Source organism: Medicago sativa, chromosome 4, assembly GCF_051527215.1.
Source record: "Medicago sativa cultivar Bolivia chromosome 4, Bolivia_mono, whole genome shotgun sequence".
Lineage (NCBI taxonomy): Eukaryota > Viridiplantae > Streptophyta > Magnoliopsida > Fabales > Fabaceae > Medicago > Medicago sativa.
In genome coordinates this window covers 83,416,218-83,437,546 of record NC_140752.1, presented here as the reverse complement: position 1 = coordinate 83,437,546, position 21,329 = coordinate 83,416,218, and the positions used below count along the sequence as shown (strand labels likewise).

General features: G+C 31.3%; 2 protein-coding genes across 2 annotated transcripts; both read right to left on the bottom strand.

Annotated features, from left to right (window-relative positions):
• Positions 1-48: 48 nt before the first annotated feature.
• On the bottom strand, positions 49-7,751 carry LOC146932820 (protein REDUCED WALL ACETYLATION 3-like). Its single transcript, XM_085707997.1, has 17 exons — positions 7,506-7,751; positions 7,376-7,423; positions 6,836-6,927; positions 5,818-5,955; positions 5,669-5,725; positions 5,512-5,584; positions 4,272-4,430; positions 3,630-3,779; positions 3,239-3,494; positions 2,637-2,752; positions 2,461-2,547; positions 2,223-2,311; positions 1,997-2,059; positions 1,811-1,867; positions 1,111-1,207; positions 663-821; positions 49-571 (listed from the first exon to the last, which is right to left on the bottom strand). The coding sequence occupies exons 2-17, from the start codon at positions 7,406-7,408 to the stop codon at positions 566-568; spliced, it is 1,632 nt and encodes a 543-aa protein (XP_085564123.1). The 5' UTR covers positions 7,409-7,423; positions 7,506-7,751; the 3' UTR covers positions 49-565.
• An 11,213-nt stretch (positions 7,752-18,964) lies between these two features.
• Positions 18,965-21,094, bottom strand: LOC146932819 (WRKY transcription factor 28-like). Its single transcript, XM_085707995.1, has 3 exons — positions 20,530-21,094; positions 20,264-20,413; positions 18,965-19,798 (listed from the first exon to the last, which is right to left on the bottom strand). The coding sequence occupies exons 1-3, from the start codon at positions 21,003-21,005 to the stop codon at positions 19,375-19,377; spliced, it is 1,050 nt and encodes a 349-aa protein (XP_085564121.1). The 5' UTR covers positions 21,006-21,094; the 3' UTR covers positions 18,965-19,374.
• Between the last annotated feature and the right edge of the window lie 235 nt (positions 21,095-21,329).

Below are 21,329 nucleotides of genomic sequence, written 5' to 3'. Positions count from 1 at the left end.
CACATATTCCAGTATTGGCTCGCAATTAAATGGTAACACAAGCAATCATGGCCATCAAAACAAAACTATTGTATTGTAAAACAAAAACAGAAACAGACCTATTTTTACAAGGGTATGACAACGCGTTTCCGCTAAGATTGTCAAATGAATATACATATATTTGGTTATCCTTCACATATGTAACAAGTCAAAAAATGATTACAGAAATTGAACACAAACGGGTAATAATGAATCTTGAATTTCTTCGAAGCCAAGAAAACAAATTTGTAACACGATCCTACTTTTTCCTCCTTATACGTGTGCGCACAAATGAAGCTACAGAAAATTGGTCTAAATTCCTTTGGGGTTAATCCCCTTTTCATATGCCAACCTCCAACACAAACCAACGCCAATATTTATACCTGATGCAGTGAATGGGGATACTACTTCCAACAACTATAGGAACATTGCTCCAAAAAAATGAGATCCCACATTCCCATGTATTCTTATTTTAATCCACCTAGCTTCCTTTCCGCACAGTCAATCCAAATTGAACTCTCTATGTAAACTCTTTTTGGGGTTCATTTCAAACCTATCAGCATCAAATAAAAATAAAAAACTGATTTTAATTATCCTTCCCTAAAATTTTCCACAAACCCTTCATGCAGCAAATAGAGGCTTACCGTTGAATGAGGGATCTGGAGCAGAATCAGAGCGATGCAATATAAAGAAACAGAAATGGCAACCCCAGTAATAAAATTATGCAAAAGCCGCCGATTATCTTTTGTGGGTACAAACACTGTCTTGAGGGTATTTGTTAATTCAAAAAGTCGATGAGATACCTGCAAAATAATGTCAAAATAGCATTGCAGCACAAAAAGTGCAACTTAATCAGGACATCTTTCCTGAAACTTGAAGATAAATAAAAAAGATAGATGCTAAAAGTGCCCCAAGCACACTAGTTAAAGAATAAAAATGAAATGAATTTATTAAAAAGTACAATTTTCCTAATTTAGCAATGTATTGAATGTTATACTTTTTCATGCACTTCTAGTTTTTAATTACTTAACTGGTGCTCTTAGGACTGACTAGAAGTAGAAGAAAAAAATGAAAGAAAGAAAAGATCCATACCAAGACGTATATAGCGGTAGTAAGCATGAAGTTGAGCATGGGGTACTCTGGGATAAAAGAAAGAAGCCACTTGGGCTGTCCATTTGGCATATTTGATCTGTATGCAAAGAGGAAATTATCAATTACACATCTTACTAAGGGAAAAATCTTTCATGTTTTGAACCATATAATTTTTCCAAATTTTGTTCATGATCCAATATAAGACATATTTTAGAAACAACAGATACATAAAACATCTTCGCAATAAAAAGGTGGACAACATACATCCTGAAGTTTTTCTATTCATGATAATTGCAGTCTCTAAAACCACGACCCACTTCAGCAACTATTGAGATCGATCATGATCAAGAAATCTTAAAATTACATGTGCGCTATTATCTATTGATCTGGGTCATCATCACTAGGGATCATAATATGTTCAATTCATCAATCTAAAGTAAGTAAGGTAGGAAACACATTGATGATATAATACATAAATCATTTGAGCATGTATCTCAACTGACTGGATCAACTCTTTCAGAATTGTCAATTCCTGTATATTTGCATCACATAGCCCTCTTAATGTTATCTCACAGACATAAAATGCAGGGAATGACTGGGCATCCAAATGAAACAGAAACCACACTCACTCCCATATTTATAAATTAATTGAGGCCGAGAGGATGGTGAAAAAATATAAAAGATTAATATGCATACACACCTCAACCAAATGTGAAACTGTGAAATGTAAGTCTCCAAAGTAATCTTGCCAAGCCACCTGATAATCCATAAAACGGGAGAAATTAAGAAACAAATATTAGTAGAAAATAGGTGTTACCAAATAAAAGCAAAATCCATCAAAACCACCCAACATGGAATTTCAGTAATTAAGGTAAAGAAAACGTACGCAAAGAGGGTCAAAGAGAAATTCCGTAAGTGCTGAGTGAAATTCCTCAAGCAAATATAAACGCTGAAAAATAATAATAATAATAATTAGAAAATCAATAGATGGAGCTGGAAAAAATGTTTAACTACATGATTCTATGATTTGCTATCTTTCAAGCAGAAACGAAGGAAACAAATAAAACATGAAGAACAGGCTAAAAAGTAAAAGAGAAGTTGATAACACCCACGTGATTGGAATCCACGAGGTATATGGGTGGAGTTTGTTGTATGAAACCTTGTCCAGCTTGTATATGTATTCATACCACATATACCCAACCTAGAAAGAAAAAAGAAAAAGAAACGTTCTTGCTTAGTCTTTTTGGTCTACATGACTACATCAGCGTGAATTGAAGTAATAGCATTTAAAAGAGCAGAAAAAACCATGAATAAGCAAATGGTTTTACAATAAGAAGACATGAAACTCACAAATAAAGCAACTGACACAATGCCGGTTTTGATTGTTACTTTTCTCTTAGTTTCACTCTCTTCCAATTTTTCCATCCATTTCTCAACCTGAAATGGTAAAATATGTCAAACTTAAAATTGCTGGAAATCATTATAAAAAATTGCACACTACAACACAAGCTAGTATATGATATTACATTTGGATGGAAGTAGGCATAAATCATTCCAACTATCCAAATGTAGCGATCAAGCCCAGATCTGAAATGCCACTCATGCATTCGGGGAACATCAGGCTTTGCAGGATCAGTATAACCTGCCATATGAAGATTACTATTATGAACTTGCAGTAAAAAGGATACCAGATTACCTTTCTTATTATAGTAAATCAATTTGAAAAGTGCAAAACGACAATAAAAAACATGCGTTGAAAAGAGTGTATACAACTTGTTTTTAAAGGGGGAAAAACATCTATTATATATATATATATATATATATATATATATATATATATATATATATATATATAGTCACTTAACCAATACACAATTTTGTAAACGGGTTGGCAATAACTATTGTAAACAACAGAAGGGGGGGCCTGCACAACTTGAGTCTTGAAAGGCAATAAAACTGTTCAATTTCAAACATAAATAGTAGATTATGGGAAAGAAACTGGCTCGAGGCTATGAATCAGTTGAATGAAACGAACTGGAAATCTCAGGTATGACGTGTTGGTAAGGAAAGTCGCAAGAAGAAAAAAAAAAACTAATATACAGAAGAACAATTTGCGTGTATTACTAACCCAAAAAGAATGCAAATGGGCTCCAGAATAATTCAAAGAATCCTGGGATTTCCCAAATCAAGATCACCACAAGAAAGCATGCCAGAAACTTTACGGCCATCACTGAGGCAATTTCATTGTACTTGTTATATATACCCAATGCTCCATACACCATCAAAGTAAAAAGCGTGTGCATTGGACATATATAATAGAGCATATAGTCGTTGTTGAGAACGATACAGCAGAAGGCCACGAAAAAGTTAAGCCGCCACATCATCTGCAAGGCACTTTAATGAGTTAGGTATATTGTTTACGCAAAAAGAGTAGCAAATTAAGGATAGACAGTGGACAACACCATCTGAAAAAATATGTTACATAAAAATGGTTCTCAGGGTCAAGAAATCTATATCACCTGAGCAAAGCGTGGAAGGCTAAAATCTTTTCTGATATAATAATAGGAGAAGTTGCCAAACCCAGTCATCCAAACATACGCGGCAATGAAAACACGTATTGAATTGTATATCTCCGTAGCAGCAAAATAATGATACATTAGAAAAAGGACCTGAACACACCGAACAATAACATCAGCAAATAGTTAGAAGTACCTGACAGATTCAAAACCATGTTATAAAAAAGAGTAAGTTTGGATGAAATATTGCATTTTGAAAGTAACACGCGCCAAGACTACACCAAGCTACGTCAACTTTAGTTTCATTTTTTTTTCTTTTTTCATTTTAATAACTAAAAGCATCAATTTTCATCACATATCATCAAATAGCTTCAGTATTCCATAATATTTTCCTGGCAACAGCTATGAAATAAATCATAATCCATACTAAAAAAAGTAACATAAGAATGAGAAATCCAAATATAACTCAGATGATTTTTCACATCAGGCATGTTGTAGCCAGGTAAAACAATGTCAGTTCATAAATAAAATGTCAATGAACAGAAAAGGTAGAGTAAATACTTTTGACCATAATTTTTAGGAGGTAAGCAAAAATATAGAATCTCTATTTACAAGTTTTCGGATCAGCCAAAAAGGAGCACCCACCTGCATCCATCCTTTCCATTCTTCTGTTTGATGTCGATTAAGGTAAAGCATGCTTCGTGCAGAAAATGATGATGTGTCATTATGCTTTTTCAAAGAAGTCATTGCTGAAACTATAAGCAGAAGAATGAAGAGGAAAATGAAAAGATCCCGATTATAGTTCTGTCAAAAAAAAGGAAGGAAAAGCAGGTAAGAAAATAATAAACTACAAATGGAAACTTTTGATCATATGTTGATTTATTAAATTTAAACACATAAAGGACTACTGTTTATTCAATATTATATCTATAGACCCAGTGGATATAAATATTTCAAAATCAAGCCTGTGCAGCAGCATATCTAAACAAACCTGATAACTTTGTTTGAACAAAAAATTGTTGCATAAAGTACATTGGATATGAATTCCACAAGTGTGAACAAAGCTAAGAGTAAAAATTGACAAGGTAAAAGTAAAACATGTAACAAGATATCTCTACCCAAGCGAAGCTTGTCGCAGAATATATCTCACTAAAGCCTAGTGAAAAAGAACTAACAGAAGTACAACAAAAACAATGATACATCAAAGTGTATACGGCTAATTGCATAATGGGAGAGCGTTTGAGCTTCCCAAACTTGCTTTTACATAGGACAAACGTGTTTTTATTAAAAAATGTCATGTTTGCTTGTAAAACGTCAGAATTTATTTTGCTACCAAACCTTGGTTTAACAAGAAGTGATAAAGTAGTTTGTGTTCGGTTAAAAAATTTACACTACTTTTTTTTTGGAAAAAAATTACACTGAATTGTACATCAAACTTGCTTTTATATTCAAACATAAAAATATAAATCACTTCACCGTAAACTCAATTTTCCAAAATCAAGTTCATTCAAAATCACGTTTGATAGACACTCACCCAAACAAACTAAAACACTGTGAACTGGGCTATTGTAAAATCCACCGGTAAAAATTAGTCAAGGTGGACATTTTATGAGATAGCATCCTTTTCAATAACTTGTGAATAGTTATTCTAAAGAAAACAATTCTAAAGAATTCATACATAAATATTCTAAAGAAAACTCAAAGCATTAATAACAACAGAAATTGTGAAAACTTAAACGAGAAACCAAACAATTACAAAGAAGGAAACAAAAATTGAAGTTTCAGAACAAGTTTCTCTATGAAAATCACTTTACCATATAAAAATATTTCAAGTTACAGATCGAAGCAAAAACAAGTGGAAATATAATAAGTGGTATTTGTGTACCTTTGTAGAATCTCCAAGTAAGTCGGTTCGATCGCATATGTAGAAATAAAACAGAATCAGACCAAACTCAGCCCTGTAGAAAATTACCAATATGTTTTTAGGATTCAGAAGTGTAAGATATAATAATTTAGTAGTAATTTACAAAACAATGACATACATTGCCCTCAAAGTTGCCCGATTTTCTAGCAAGAAAGAATCATCCATGGTCAAGAACCTAAACAAAACAAGTAAAAAGATAAGGATCTTAAAATATAGAAGTAAAAAACTTTAAAGAAGCCCCTGACATTGCATATCATAAAAAATTACCGAATCAAATTTAATTTGACAGATGATGCATGTAATTTTGCTGATGCTGATCTTGTAAGCCCTGCTTCCAGCAAAATGGCCCGATCATCTTCCTTAATTGTATCCTTCCCCAACTCATCAAGATTAATATCTGAATGACTGCAGTCCATCAGGAGAATTGTTCAGATTTAGAAAATATTTGCAGATAAGTAATTTCATACATTCCATGTGTCAAAAACTATCATAGCATGAAATTCAATTTTTGAAGTAGGAAGTTCAAACCATAAAAGTGCATCAATGAAGAAAATGATTACTCATATCAAGTTTAGTAGCTTAAACAAAAACATAAGTAGATCCAAGATGGGAAACATAGTATCCACATTAGTAGGTGTTTATGTTCACACCATGAAACCTTCTGATACCAAATTACCATATGATTGCAGTTTTGATTGCAGGATAGTAGTGGTTTTAAATTTTGAATGCCATTTGAGACATGAAGAAATATGTATGTTTACTCCACCGACCCTGACTGGTTGGTATCCGAAGTCCAAAAGTTCAAAGTTTTTGTCATCATCTAATTTTTTTTTTTTTTATTAAATCTCAATCTCCAGATTTGCTAAATATACTACTATCAATCCATTCAGTAATTTACCTATTATTATTTTTCAAAATAAAGGCACAAGTGCAGTTTCAGATCTGTAAGTAATTGTAACACGGGTGCCGTAAACTTGATAAGTAAACACTAAATTCTGCTACTTGATTTAAGAATCACTTTTGATTCCCAAATACTTCATCAAAGACTTATCTAGTAGATTTTTCTTTTACCAATCACATCAAAATTGAAATACCATGAAGTGGAAGCACAAGATCTCAATGTTTATTAACATATTTATCTAAAGCATTATGGTCACCCTCTTCAACTTCATCAATCCAATCACAAGAAGAAACAGCCAAACAGAAGAGAAAAAAGGTGTCCTAATAAACTCGAATCAATTGAAGTCAATAATTTGCTTTCCTATGACAGTGTTAAAAAACTTACACTTTAGTAGGAGAAGAGGTTCTTTTGTACTCTAAGTATTCTGAATATATCCATGTAACAAAAACTGGAATAACTCCCAGCAAGAAAGACACCTGAATGCATAATAAACAAAGCTCCATCATAAAATTGCCAACATCATCCAAAAACTATCATAAATATTAAATATTTAATGAATAACAAACAAAAGCTTTAGATCCAATTTTCTTATACTCCAAGCGAAAATGCTGAAACTTGAGTTGAACATCACAGAATTTTACATGCATACAATATATATGTTTTCTTCATAATTACACAGCCATTCACATTGAACTTAAAATTGATTTTTCTCAAAAATATGATCATAATGCATCAGATTTAGCTAAACAACTTACATCAACTTAATTAACAAATTAAAATATCTTTCAACACAATCCAGATCACAAAAATCACAACTAAGAACTATCACAGATCAACTCCAACAACATCAATCACCATTCAGCACAATTAATTAATCAATTCTCGATTAAACTTTGAAATGAAAGAATTAGAGTAAAAACACACCTGTCCCGGCGTTATTGGTCCGGAAACAACCATCTCCAATCCTCCAATCTAGAAAATTGATTAAAAAAATAGAGATCAGAGAAGAAAGACGCATTGAAAATGAAAATCTGAGAATTATACAGATACATACCAAATACGAAGAAATGGAAGAAGTAGGAGAATTTGTGAAGAAAGCGTGTGAAAGAGTGATGATAAATAGATAGCAGAGAAAGAGAGAAACCCTAGAAAGAGATCTGAAAGAGGAAGGAAGAGTTTGCTTGAAGAATAGAGAAAATGTCGGAGGGGATGTCTCTCTCTCAGTGGTTGAATTGGAAACTTAGAAGAAGCTTTTCAAACAAACTAACATTACCAGTTTATTAGATTTACATAGATAGATAATGAAATAGAGGAGTGTGACCAGTGTTTAATTCAATTCAATTTGGTTGCTACTTTCTTTTCTTACTTAACTTGCTTAAAATATACATTTTCTTAAACTACCAAGAAAATAGTATATATACATTTTGTAATTATGTTTAGTTTAATTAACTAACAGGTCAAAATAACATTCCAAATCTAACATCTAAATTATGTTTTCCAATTTAATTATATATTGGTTTGAGAATGATTAGTGTTCTATTAGCAAAAAATAATAATGATTACTGTTCAATTAATTTGATGCTTTTTTTTTGTTTCATTCTCTCCTTCACTTTCCTTTTTATGTTTCTAATAATAATCATGTCGTTATCATGAAATGGAATTAGGTTAATTTCGTACGAAAATTATTACCAACTAACATGATAAACTAAACCCTCTTGTCAAACCAAGTACTCCCTCCATCCCATTAATAAGCAACCAATTTGTAAAATATATATATATATTATCATAAAATAATTGACTTATTTCACTTTTTAATACAATATTGATTACTTTTTTACTACTATCCATTTTTTTTTTAAAAAAATTGTTTAGTTGATGAAAAATACATAATGAAAAAAGAAGTTAAAAGAAGAGAAAATGATATTATTGTTTAGCAATTTAATGTTTTTTTTTAGAAATATGGTTAGCAATTTAATATGAAAGTAATTAAAGATGGGAAAAAATTATGTGTATGTATAAAATGACATAAATGATTAAAAATTCATCAATGTTGGGGGCTTGCGTAAAAAAAACAATAAAAGGTGAGTAGAGTTATCAATAAATGATTTTTAACATCATCGAAAGGTGGGTTGCGTAAAAAAAAAATTAATAAAAGGTGAATAGAATTATCAATGTTGAATTGACATCAATCTAAATCATTCATTTGAATCTGACTTGGCTATTGCGTTATCTTTGGTTAATAAGGGGTGTCCCTTAACTCATCCTTGCTTTTCTATTGTCTCCTCATTAATCGTCTTATGACGAAGGATTGGTAGGTTACCGTTTCACATATTTATAGGCATGCAAACCAGGTAGCTGACTGACTTGCGGATTATGCACTTTCAATAGCTACGGGTTCTTACTATTTAGATCATCCACCGCTGGGTTGTGTTAACTTTTTATGGCAGGATGTAGTCAATGTTTATTTTAATTGTCGTGTTCGTTTGTAGTTTGGTCTAACGGCCTCCCTTGTATCGTAGAAAAAAAATCATTCATTTGTCTTCCATTATTCATGTCATCCATACCTATATATAAAGAAGATGTATGATTTTGGGTTGACTTTTATCTTCTAATTATACCCTTCATTTAAACTGTTCAAATTACAATTTTATCTTTTCCATAATATTATTTAAATTTTTATTTTAAAATATCAGTTACATTCTATTATAACAAGAATTTTTTTTATCTTTTCTTTGACTGTGATATATTCCAAAAATATATATAACCATATACGATATAATAAACATACAAGGATGCACAATAGAAAAATAGAAAAACAAAAATACATGCAAATTAGTTCCCATTTTGACGTTTGTATCTATAACATAAATAGTAAAAGACAGATGAATGATTTTTATTGGTGTCAACTCAACATGGATAACTCTATCCACCTTTTATTAATGAGTAATGTGGTTGTCACTTTAAAATAAAGAAAGTTACTATTCTCAGTTCTCAAATATCTATTTTTTCAATTGTCGTTGGTCGAGCGGCATTTAACTGTCGTTCAGGTCTCTAGCAAAAGTTAAGTGTTGTTCAACACTTTTAAGATCAGTTCCACCACTTTTTATATCGGTTTGAAAGTATCATAAACGGAAGTTAACTGGCATTGGAATAAATGGGTAATTATGGGATGTTGGAGAAATTTTGAAAGTGAGAATAGTAGTAATATTCAAAAATAAAAGCTCGATAGTTTACATTCTAAATAAAAAGCTCAATAGTTTACATGCCAAATGTTATAATAATTATGAGATATAAATTATTTTGGGCCTTGCACGCGGGTGTTCCATTTAGTTGAAAATTGTTGTTTATCTTAAATGATTTGTTATCACACACATGAAAATGACCAAAATACTTCAACGGTAGTTAACTACTATTTGCTACAAAAGAGAAAATTAAGCAGCGAATGTTAGTTAACTACAGTTGGGTATTGAATGTCATTTCCATGTGTGTGATAACAAATCGTTTAGTCTAAAAGCAATTTTCCATTTAGTTGCACCGTCTTTTGAAACTGGTGACTCAATTTTTGAGTTATCCAATATGTATGAGCACGTCTTCCATAATCAAAAGACTATGGTCATAAGTTTCGAGTGATGATATATTAACATAATTTTTATGACAACTTTTTCAACAACCTAAAAATATTAGTTGTCTTAATACTCCTATGATATATTGGCACAGTGTTTTGAAGCTTTTTTTTCTTTTGCTTTTACGAAAATACCTCAATATACATAAGGTCAAAATAGTTATTCAAAATATATGTTCAAATATATATTTCTCTAAGTCATAGGAAACTCACGGAAAAAGTAAAATCTTGAATTGATTTTTCTTAAAGGAGTTATGAATTTATACATTCAATATTATATGGATGTCTTCCCATAATCTAATTATATCAAAATAATCAATATTATATATATAAATATAAATACACCATACGTGTGTGAGAGATCAAAATCCCCTCCAGATGGTCCTCTATCAAAAGCGTTATTTTTATTCGTCAAAAAAAAAAAGCGTTATTTTTAACTTGTACCAGTGCCTCAAGGATTGAATGAAAATGGAATGTGATTAACACACAATGATTTGGGCTATTTGAAAATGAATGAATGTAATTTTAGAAACACTTGCACCTAATGCACGCCTCTTCTAACTGAGCAATTTAAGGTTACATCTTAGACAAAAGGAGGCTTTGAGTATATTTGAGGTGTTTGGCCGCATCGGGTATATTTTGTGGGGCACCAAAAATAATTCTACTTTGAAACTCGAGGGGTTAAACAAGTAAAAAGTTCAAAATTTAAGTACTTGAAAAATATAGATAATCTAAATTTGTGAATACTACTGTATTGTTAAATGATTTAGAAATAGAATGGATGTATTTTAAGATTCATTATATTTTAACTAGCAAATAGACGAGCATGGCACTAACGTGCTCATCATCTATCCACTTTTCTACCGCACTTAATTGGATGAAGAGATATCAATTTTGACATATTCTGTGATGAAATATTTTTTAAATAGTTCTTATTATAATGAGATTTAATTAATATTTTTGACATAATTAATAGTTTAAATAATATTATAAAGAAGATAAAATAGTAAATAAAATAGTTTAAATGAATTATTAAAAAAAAATATTTAAATGAATGACAAATTTGGGATAGTGAAAAATCCAACCCAAAAGACATTATTCCCTTTTTTTAGGGAACCTTACTCCATTTATACATTGTTAGAGATATTGGTATAGATTATCTATTTGTGTTTTGTTACTTCATTTTTTTAACAGAATCAATTACATTTTTTTAAAATCAAAATGTTATTTTTTAATAGTAAATGGAAGATAAAACTGACCAACAAAAGTTCAACAAAAAAAAAAGTATAATTTTGATCATCTTGATAATTGTTTTTCTAATACAAACATGCCTTATATATATATATATATATATATATATATATATATATATATATATATATATATATATATATATATATATATATATAGGGATTGTATCAAGTGAGAGGAGTGTCTTATTATGAGAGATGAGAGCATTGAATATTAACCATCTGATTAAAATAAATGGTCAAGATTTACTTGCTCATTAAAGATACACATGTTCGCCTTCCATTCTATAAGCACGTCTTCTTCCTCTTGTTCCACTCTATCGTCCAGATTTGCATACTTGCTGCTCTAAAATTAACACAAATTGGTCACTATCTTCTTGATTTTTATTTATTATCGATTCTTCCTTCTCATTCTAATTGAAAAATTGCAAATTGAAATACCTAATTTTTCATTCCTTGTTACTAATACCAGCGAAAAGCTTAAGAATCTTTGGTGAAAACTAATTCAACTACTGTACAATAGAAAATCATATTAAAAGCTTCGGCAATGGTGAAATACGCTTGAGGACATTAGAGTGACAGGATCCCATAGTAAAACCTAAGCGAAATACGCTTGACGTCAAAAAGGGTATTTTTCTCTTCTCTCTCTGTAAAATCCAGAAATAGATCTGAATCGCTTTGTAGTACAGGCAGAATAATCGGTGGAGATGGATTGGCAATTTCCAAATTACGGCTACAGTATTATAGAACCGGTGGTGATGCATGGGCGTCTCCGTGCTTAGGTTTGCAAAAATAGGTCTGAATAGAAAGGAAGTTTTAACGCCAGAGATGAGTGAATCCATTAAGATGGGTTAAGATTAATTAATGGTTGTAAAAGACTAAACTGTAAATTGAAGCCATTTTTGTGGTTCAGAGAAGGGAAGAAGAACGAAGCCCAACAGTGAAGGAAGAGAGAAGAAAGGAAGGCGAAAGGAAGAGAGGTGCATACGGAACGTGTGGAGTTGCTTCAAATAAATATCAGCCACTAGATTTGATCTAACGGTTCTGATTTAATCATCTCATCCTCTCATTATAAGACATCCTCTCATTTGATACATCCCCTATATATATATATATATTGAAAGGACATATTCTTGTTATTGTTGTATATATTTTGAGAGAAATTTGAATAAATTAAATGGAAATCTTAAATGTGATTTACTATTTTTGTGATTCTATAGAACAAATTAAAAGAATAAGGGTATCATTTTCTAGTTCACGCATAACACTCAAGCTCTTAGAGAAGAACCTGATCTTAGAGATGATTTTTGGCTAAAATAAAAGGGGAGGTGTTGTTTATATCATGAGCGGTGTGTGGCTCCATTGAATTAATTGTTTTGTTTGTTTGGGAGTATTTATCCATCCATATACTTGGGTCGATTTGGGATTTCCATCTTTTTTCTTCTTCATTTTGTGAGTTTCTTGATAGAGGGAGAATATGCCAGCTCGGTCTAAAGGGTCTATCATACTTCATACTTATATCTAATCTTTGTTAATATTGTTAATGACTTTGCAAACCCCAACCCTAAAGTTTTTGGCTCCAATTCATTATGGCCATTGGATGGATCTTTAACCTTGAGATACACTTCCAATGCAAAAAGTCACGCCTCATTATTGCTAGCATTTTCCAAAGCTTTATTTTCTCTGTTGGCTTCTTTGAAACTCATTATCCTCCAATTCCCATATTGACTCCACACTTATCGATGCCCACCTCTTTCTCCTTCATTTTTAACGTTCTCTTCTCTCCTCTCCCATTATTCCTTCTTTACGTTTTGAAATTCAGATTGCTTTTACTCAAAAAAAATCTCTTCCCCTTTAAGTTGTTCATCTTCCACCTCACTCTCGGACATTCAAACAAGAATTCTCTCCCGTTGCCGTTCTCTCCGTCGCCGCAGCTCTCTCTCTCTCTCTCTCTCTCTCTCTCTCTCTCTCTCTCTCTCTCTCCGTCTCGAACATCAATTCTGTTTTATTCCTTGTTCAGATTTGGTGTGTAATACCCCGTTTTCCCAACGTAAAAATTTCATAAATAAATCAGAGTTTTTCAACTTTAAACGGAATGCTACACTTCTTAAAAATTCATAAACTGAATAAATAACAATTTATTCTTCAAAATCATTTAACATAAGTAATTCAAAACTTCGCAGCGGAAATTAGTTCAACAATAAAAATAATCTTTGGCACGCATGCCTCAACATAAAAATCTCATAAGTCTTGTTCAACATTTATTCATAAAAATCCATAAGTAATACATAAGGAATAGAAATAGAAGACATAATCCCATCCCGTTACGTATCAGAGCACCTAAGACGCACTTGTGAGGAGTCCACTCACGACCGCAACTAATCCTGGTTACCTGCAAGTTACCCATACGAAGAGCAACATTTCCAAGCAGAGGGGTGAGATTTCTCAAACAATAATATTAAGCATATAAATCATATAAAGTACACTCAACAACTTAAACATCTTATAATTCATTAATCATATTTAACAACTTAGACTTCCTTAATTAGTGTCACTATTCTTCCTATATTAGTTATATACTCCGTATCATATCATCATATGAATATCATCACATATCTACAAATATTGGTCATAAGCATTATCATATATCCTTTTAATCATAACATCTTAATCATAGACATAAACATCATCATGTATTTCACATAAGTATCATTATCAAAGCATATCATTTATCGAAAACAACTTCATAATTAAGTTCATAATCAACTTCTTGAACAAACATCATCATTAAATCATCATCAAATATAAGTTATGACGACTCTACAATGCAACAACATCTTCAACAACAACTTAGACAACTTCAACAACAACTTAGACAACTTCAATATGCATGTGGTACCACCAGGGCATTAAGCCCCCTTCGCTAAGGTCATATTTGGACCTGTCGGGCATTAAGCCCCCATCGCTAAGGTCATAAAGAACCTGTCGGGCATTAAGCCCCCATCACTGACTATGCAACAACACAATCTTCCTACAACTTGGACAACAACGTGAACATCTTATACAATTCCATTAAAATGGACAACTTCTTAAATCATGACAACTTAGACCGACTTATACATCTTCACTAAGATTCAGCAGCAACAAACAGCAACAATTGCAGCATATAACAGTGCTAGAATATCATATCATCAATAAGAAATGAATCATATCAAATTAACATCATAGAACATCATAATATTATGTATCATACAATACTCACATAATGTATTCCAACATATCAACAACAATAACCACATATACATTAATCAATTACATTCATATTAAAGTCCAAAACATTCTTCAAAAGCAAATCAAGTTTGATCAATGAGACATAAGCCAAATACTCATAAAACACCTTAACTAAATCCCTAATACTTAAGTTGAAGTTGGGAAACGAACCATAAGTTTTTGGACTAACTTGGGATTAGTTATGCTAAGTTTCTTAAAGTTTTCTGAAGACCCACTTGGACTATTTTCATCATAACTCAAAAACTATGAATCATTTTCATGTCAAACCAAAACCATTAGAAAACTAACTCAAATATCTACAACTTTTATGTTTACACCGAAAGCTAATTCAACACGGAAAGGGGTGAAAAAGACACAAGAACGCAACAATCGAAGTTCTGACAGCACGCAACGAAAACACAACAGGCAGTCACCCATGAGGGGCTGCCTTGCTGCGCCCAGGCGTGGGAAGGCAAGGGCCCATCTGCGGCGCAGCTCTGTGCAGTCCCATTTTTTTCGGTTTCACCGTTTCGTCCGTAAAAACCTAACCGTTACTCCGAATCCGATTCCGTTTTCGCCTACGCGTTCTATTCGACAAATCCTATCATATTTTACTGAAAAATCATATTTTTTAAATCTCCAAAACAGCTTATCCTAGAATCACTTATTTCTCAAAAACACTTAAAATCACTTTTTCTCAGAATCTGAACTTTTCATCCATTCTCATGTTTCTAACCATCCAACTACTTCTAATAACATTCCTATAGGATATCTAAGGTTTGTTCATGATTCTCTCATCAATTCTACGGTTCTTCATCATCTAATCATCAAAATCGCTCATAAACCCTAATTCTTAAACTCACCGACTTCTCTTTTAATCATATGTTTTAAACCTCAAAACTATTCCAATAATCATTCTACGGATTATCTAAGGACTGTTCACAGTTTCTACATCAATCTAACAGTTTTCATCCAATAATCCTCAATTCTTCACTCAAAACCCTAATCCTCTTAATCTCACAAACTCTCCCCAACTTTGTTAGATGTAATCTAATGATTTACAACTTAATATTAAAGTAAAATAGTCTCACCCTTACCTTAGATTAATTCCTGAATCAGCAGCATCGTTCTTCTTTCCTAAGGTATTCCCCTCTTCTCTTGACTTTTCTCTTCTCTTCTCTTCTTTCTTGTTCTCCTCTTTTCCAAAAAGCGGTTTAATGTAAACTCTTTCCAACCTAAGCTTCTCTATTTATAATACTAAAATATTCATCCCAAATCTATTTAGGCCCAACAACTTATTCTTCTTTCTATTCTAACCCCCAAATCCACTCACACTAATAATCCTCACATTCTAATAAATAATATTTCTCTACTAAATATAGTCTTCCACTAAATATATAATAATACACCGTATAACAAATAATAACATATTTCATCAAAATATATATATATATGTATATAATATTTTAACACCAAATAACAAATATACCTCTTCATTGAATAATAAATATATTTCTACACCAGATAACATATATATTTCCACACAAAATAACAAATATATTTCTACACTAAATAACATATATATTTCCACACAAAATAACAAATATATTTCTACACTAAATAACATATATATTTCCACACAAAATAGCAAATATATTTCTACACTAAATAACATATATATTTCCACACAAAATAACAAATATATTTCTACACCAAATAACATATATATTTCTACACAAAATAACAAATATATTTCTACACCAAATAACAAATATATTTCTACACAAAATAACAAATATATCTCTTCATCAAATAACAAATATATTTCTACACAAAATAACCCCACAACTTAATATTTATTTTATTTTCGAATCTTATTTTATTAAACAATAGAATAAGTCACAACGTCTAATAAATTTCTCTAAAATCATATAAATCACATAAATCTTATAAATCACACTAATCATATAAATATATTTTAAAACTCATTTAAAATAATTAAATAAAAAGGAGGGCGTTACAAATTCATTACTCTTCACCTCCGATCTCCTTCTTCAACTCCAAGCTTTGTTTTCTAGGGCATGGTTGTTCTCCCAAGCATGTTTGTACATGATTTTGGGGACCAAATTGATCGCTACACACGGCTGGCGGAGTCATACGTGTTGCAGGGTGTTGTCGCCGTAGTTTTAAACTGTTTTAAATCTTGGCTGTGTAACCTTGATCTGTCAAGCCTATCGCCGTAGTTTTGAACTTTTTTTCCTTTTTTTTTTGCGATCTATTATGTACTATGGATTGATATTTATTTTTGCTCTTTTGTTGCTGTCATGTTTAATGGTTTTGGAATTTTCTGTCATTTATTTTTATTCTGTTTTTATTACAGTTATATTGCACTGCTTCTATATCTTTTATTCTTCTATAATTATGTGTTCTTTGTTTGGAGAATTAATAATATTACCATAACAAGCGGTATGAAAATGATTTACGGTATCAGAGTTGAAATCTGATAAATTACAGGGAAAAATTATGAAATGCAGTAATGTTTAAAATAGCGTTTTGGTGTAAGACACTAATTATATGTTTTAAATCGCGGCGTTTACCTCCATGACTAAGATGTTACACTTATATTACTTTGATGCGAATCAAAATAAATTTGCAGATAACTATATCAATAAGTTGTACTTATGTAATTGGAGTAAGCATAAATATTCATTATTGAACATGTCGTTTTCCGTCGATTCTTTTTATTCAACTATTGAATTGTTAAAAGCTACCGATGTATCTATCAATTCTGCAACTGATATAGAAACAGTATATAATTAGCGCGGCACTTCAAAAAATTGTTATTATTTTGAATGACTAACTGAATAGTATAACATTTTTGACGGAGTATGTATATAATTATGAACGTCCCAATTTTTTTTGTTCTATATATGCCTTCATTGTTTATTATTTTTGGCTTAGTGAAGTGCATTTTCATTCTAATTGTTGTTAATTGTTGTTACTATTTCAGGTAAAACTTTTATTTGGAGAGCCATGTCGTTTGCTTTGCGCTCAAGAAACTTTTATATGTTGAATTGTTTTATTTTTTATGTAATGGATCATATTGTAATATATATTAGTTTCTCCATTGTTTATGACCCGGACAGTAGCACGGGTAAAAGTTCTAGTAGTCTAAAGGGTTTCCATCTTTTTAAAATAAAAAATACTAAGATTTTTAAACGTTTATATAGCTAAAAGATCATACTGTCTTCGTGAGCTTAGCTCAGCTGGTTGGGACAATGCATAAAATATGCAAGGTCCGGGGTTCAAACTCCGGCCACTACAAAAAAAAAAAAAAAGCTAAAAGATCATACTAAAGACCAAGATCATACTACAGACCATAAGAAAAGTCTTTTAAGCCATTTTTTATTTTTACAAAAAGTCTTTTAAGCCTATTAAACTGACCTATTTAAATAAATATGAATAACAATTGTATTCCTATTATTATATTAAATTTTGTAATTTGGATAAAATTATAAATTTGTTAACCTTTTCTATTTAAATTCATTAGTCTACATTAATTTCGTATAGAATTAAAATATGCTATCATACAGAGTCAAATTCTTTAAAATGACATGTCAAATTCTTTAGTCCTATTGATCTAACCAACACATAAATTGTTAGCACCGGGAGGTGCTACAATGTTTTCAAAGTTTATAATAATTAATTTGGTTTAGTTAAATGAGTAAAACTTGAGTTTAATTGATATTCAGTGTTAATGTGAACGAAATTAGACTTGTGTTCAATCCTATCTCACCAAATAGATAATTGTGAAAAAACTAATATATCGAAGTAACATAAAAATATGAAATGTTGAATAAACAAAATAATTATATATTGGGTGGATTGACCCATTAACCATAGTGGTCAGATCAGGCTTTATAATATGGAGACCAATAAATAACGGACACATCCATTAACCATAGTGGTCAGATCAGGCTTTATAATATGCAGACCAATAAATAACGGACACATCCAATTTATCTCATTTATGTAGTACACTTTGAAGCTTCAATAAAATAAACACATTATGTGCGGGGTTGATCACAATTAAAAATAGTTCAACATATATGCAATCAATAGGTTCTAAAATAGGTATGGAATAGAAACATTGAAATAATAATAGGTCAATTTTATTTGATACAAGTGAGACAAATTTTGCACTATACACAAATTTATTTTGATCATTAGAATAATATGTCTCAGCAATAGATCAAAAGTGATACGATGTGACTTGTTGATCAAATGATACATGTACATAATTCAAAAACTAATTTAATTATGCACATTAGACAAAACTATTAGAATTAAACAAAACAAAGTCAAGTAACATTTTCCTTCCCCAAACCCATATGAAAGTTATTAATCAATATCTCAATTGTCATTGATGATGTTACATAGTACTAATACTCCACATATATAGCATGAAAATCCCAATTAAATGGGCCGCCAACCTGCATGCATATATGTATAAAAAGATATCTCTAAATAACCTCTCCCTAGGATTAATACATACGTACTCGATGATTTTTCCTTAAGAAAACAAAAACAGTTCCCACTTATCATCCATCACATAGCTGGCCATATATGTATATAGCAGATGTCATGATAAGTCATAACTAAATGAAACTAGCTATGAAGATTACATACTTAAACTATATAAATATATGTACAAAAAAGATCATAAATAAGTTCATTGAGAGAGATAGAGAGAGTACATATGAATGGATCTTGATTAATAATTAGTTGTGGTTGGTCCGGTTGAGGAACATGGAAGGGACAATGTCTTGAAGGAGTCCATATTGATCAGGAGGAAGTTGTTGTTGATATTGTTGAAGAAGTGAGTTGTTAATGTTGTTGTGTGAATAAATGGAACCAGCAACGGTATTAGTAGAATGTGTTGTTGGTTGAGTGATATTGAAGGTGTTGTGGTGGTGCATGTGGAGAAGGAGATCTTGAGGGAAGTTTGACCCATATGAGAAAGGAGTAGGTGTAGATAGCAAATTAGAAGGTGTGAACATTGCAGCCGCATTGCCTCTTAGGGAAGTGGGGACAGGATGATTATGCTGACCTTCATATGTTGTTATCACAGTTGTTGGGTCTTCATATGATCTTTCTACGCGTTTTTTCACTGTACATTTCTGTGTTGTACACCTGTAATAGCTCCTGCAAAATCAAATGCAATTTCTCATTAATTCATTCATCATATTACTTTCATCTTAATTTAATCAATGCTAAGAAATATACACAAGCCATTGTTTTGATGGTAACTAGAGTAGACCCTAGCTAGAGTTGTATACTTGATGTAATTTGAACATGGTTTTAATTTCCTTTTGACTTTCCTTTCATTTCCTTTTGTTTTTACTAGCTATGATTCAATTAATATATATTAATGTCTCTCTTGGGAACATGAGGTGTAAATAAATAAATAAGATTTGAATATATGTATAAAGAAATTTGAATTGAATTTGATGAATTTAACTACAAATTAACATCTACATCAAGCAGATCTATAGACTATAGAGTATAGTATAGGTCAGTTAGTATATGATTTAGTTTTATGTGAAATTATTGACTTTGTTTTAATAGTGGTAATGGATCTTCCATTGAATGCAACTGTTTATAATTTACCTAGGGTATGGACTATTCTTGACAGCTTTCTGTCCATATTTTCTCCATCTGTATCCATCTTCTAGCTGATCAACTTCACTCTTTGTCATGAAAGCAAACCTTGGTTCCTTCTGCTTCTTCTCTCCTTTCTTCTTATCCACCTTGGTGTTCCTGTATTTCATTCCAAAACATATATTAAGTAATAATAACTACATATGTTGCACCATCAATTAAACTCAAGGGTTTGATGAGACAATTAAGTTAAAGAAGAGGAAGAAAAGATTTACCCATTTTTAGAGCTTTCTTGTCCTGGTTCTTCTTTAACCTGCCCAATATTTTTCTTTCTCTTTCCTGAATCTTCTTCTTCTACTCCTCCAGCTTCAGAAGATGAGGAATTAGAGATAGATGAGTTAAGTGTAGCAAGGGTTTGATCACCACCACCTAATTCTCCAGCTGAAGGCTTTTGATTTCCTTGATCAACAGAAGAAAAAACCTCTGATGAAGAAGGAGATAGTACTCCAAAAGAAGTTGCAAGTGGTGAATTGTAGTGATCCATGTTTCCTCCTTGTAAACTTTCAGTGAAACTCATATTATAAGATGATGGATCAAAGTAATTAGGTTGTGATGAATCTAAGTTATGAAAGGTTGAAAATTGTTTTTCACATGAGTACATGCTGTTAGATTCTTGATCTATTTTCTGATGATGATAATTATGATCTAGCATGAAGTCTTGATAGTAAGGTTGTTTAGGTTCATCAGACATGAAGAAGAAAGAGAAAGATATATAGAAGCAAAAGAGAAGAGTGTGAAGTGAGGTTTGGTTGAAGTCTTATCTCTTGATGAGTTATTTATGTGTTTGTGTGTGTGTGATATATTATATATAAGAATAAAAGAAAATGAGAAAGTCTTTGGGTTTGAACAGAGAATTGCTAGGTCACTTTTAAAAAGGAGGTTGACAAAATACCCTCCAATCAAAAGAGTAGAAAGTGCATGCTTTCTCATATGGAAACATTTTTAGACCATCTTACTTCCATTAAGGAAACTCATCAATATTAGTTAAGCAGATAGGGAGATTAATGTCACTTTG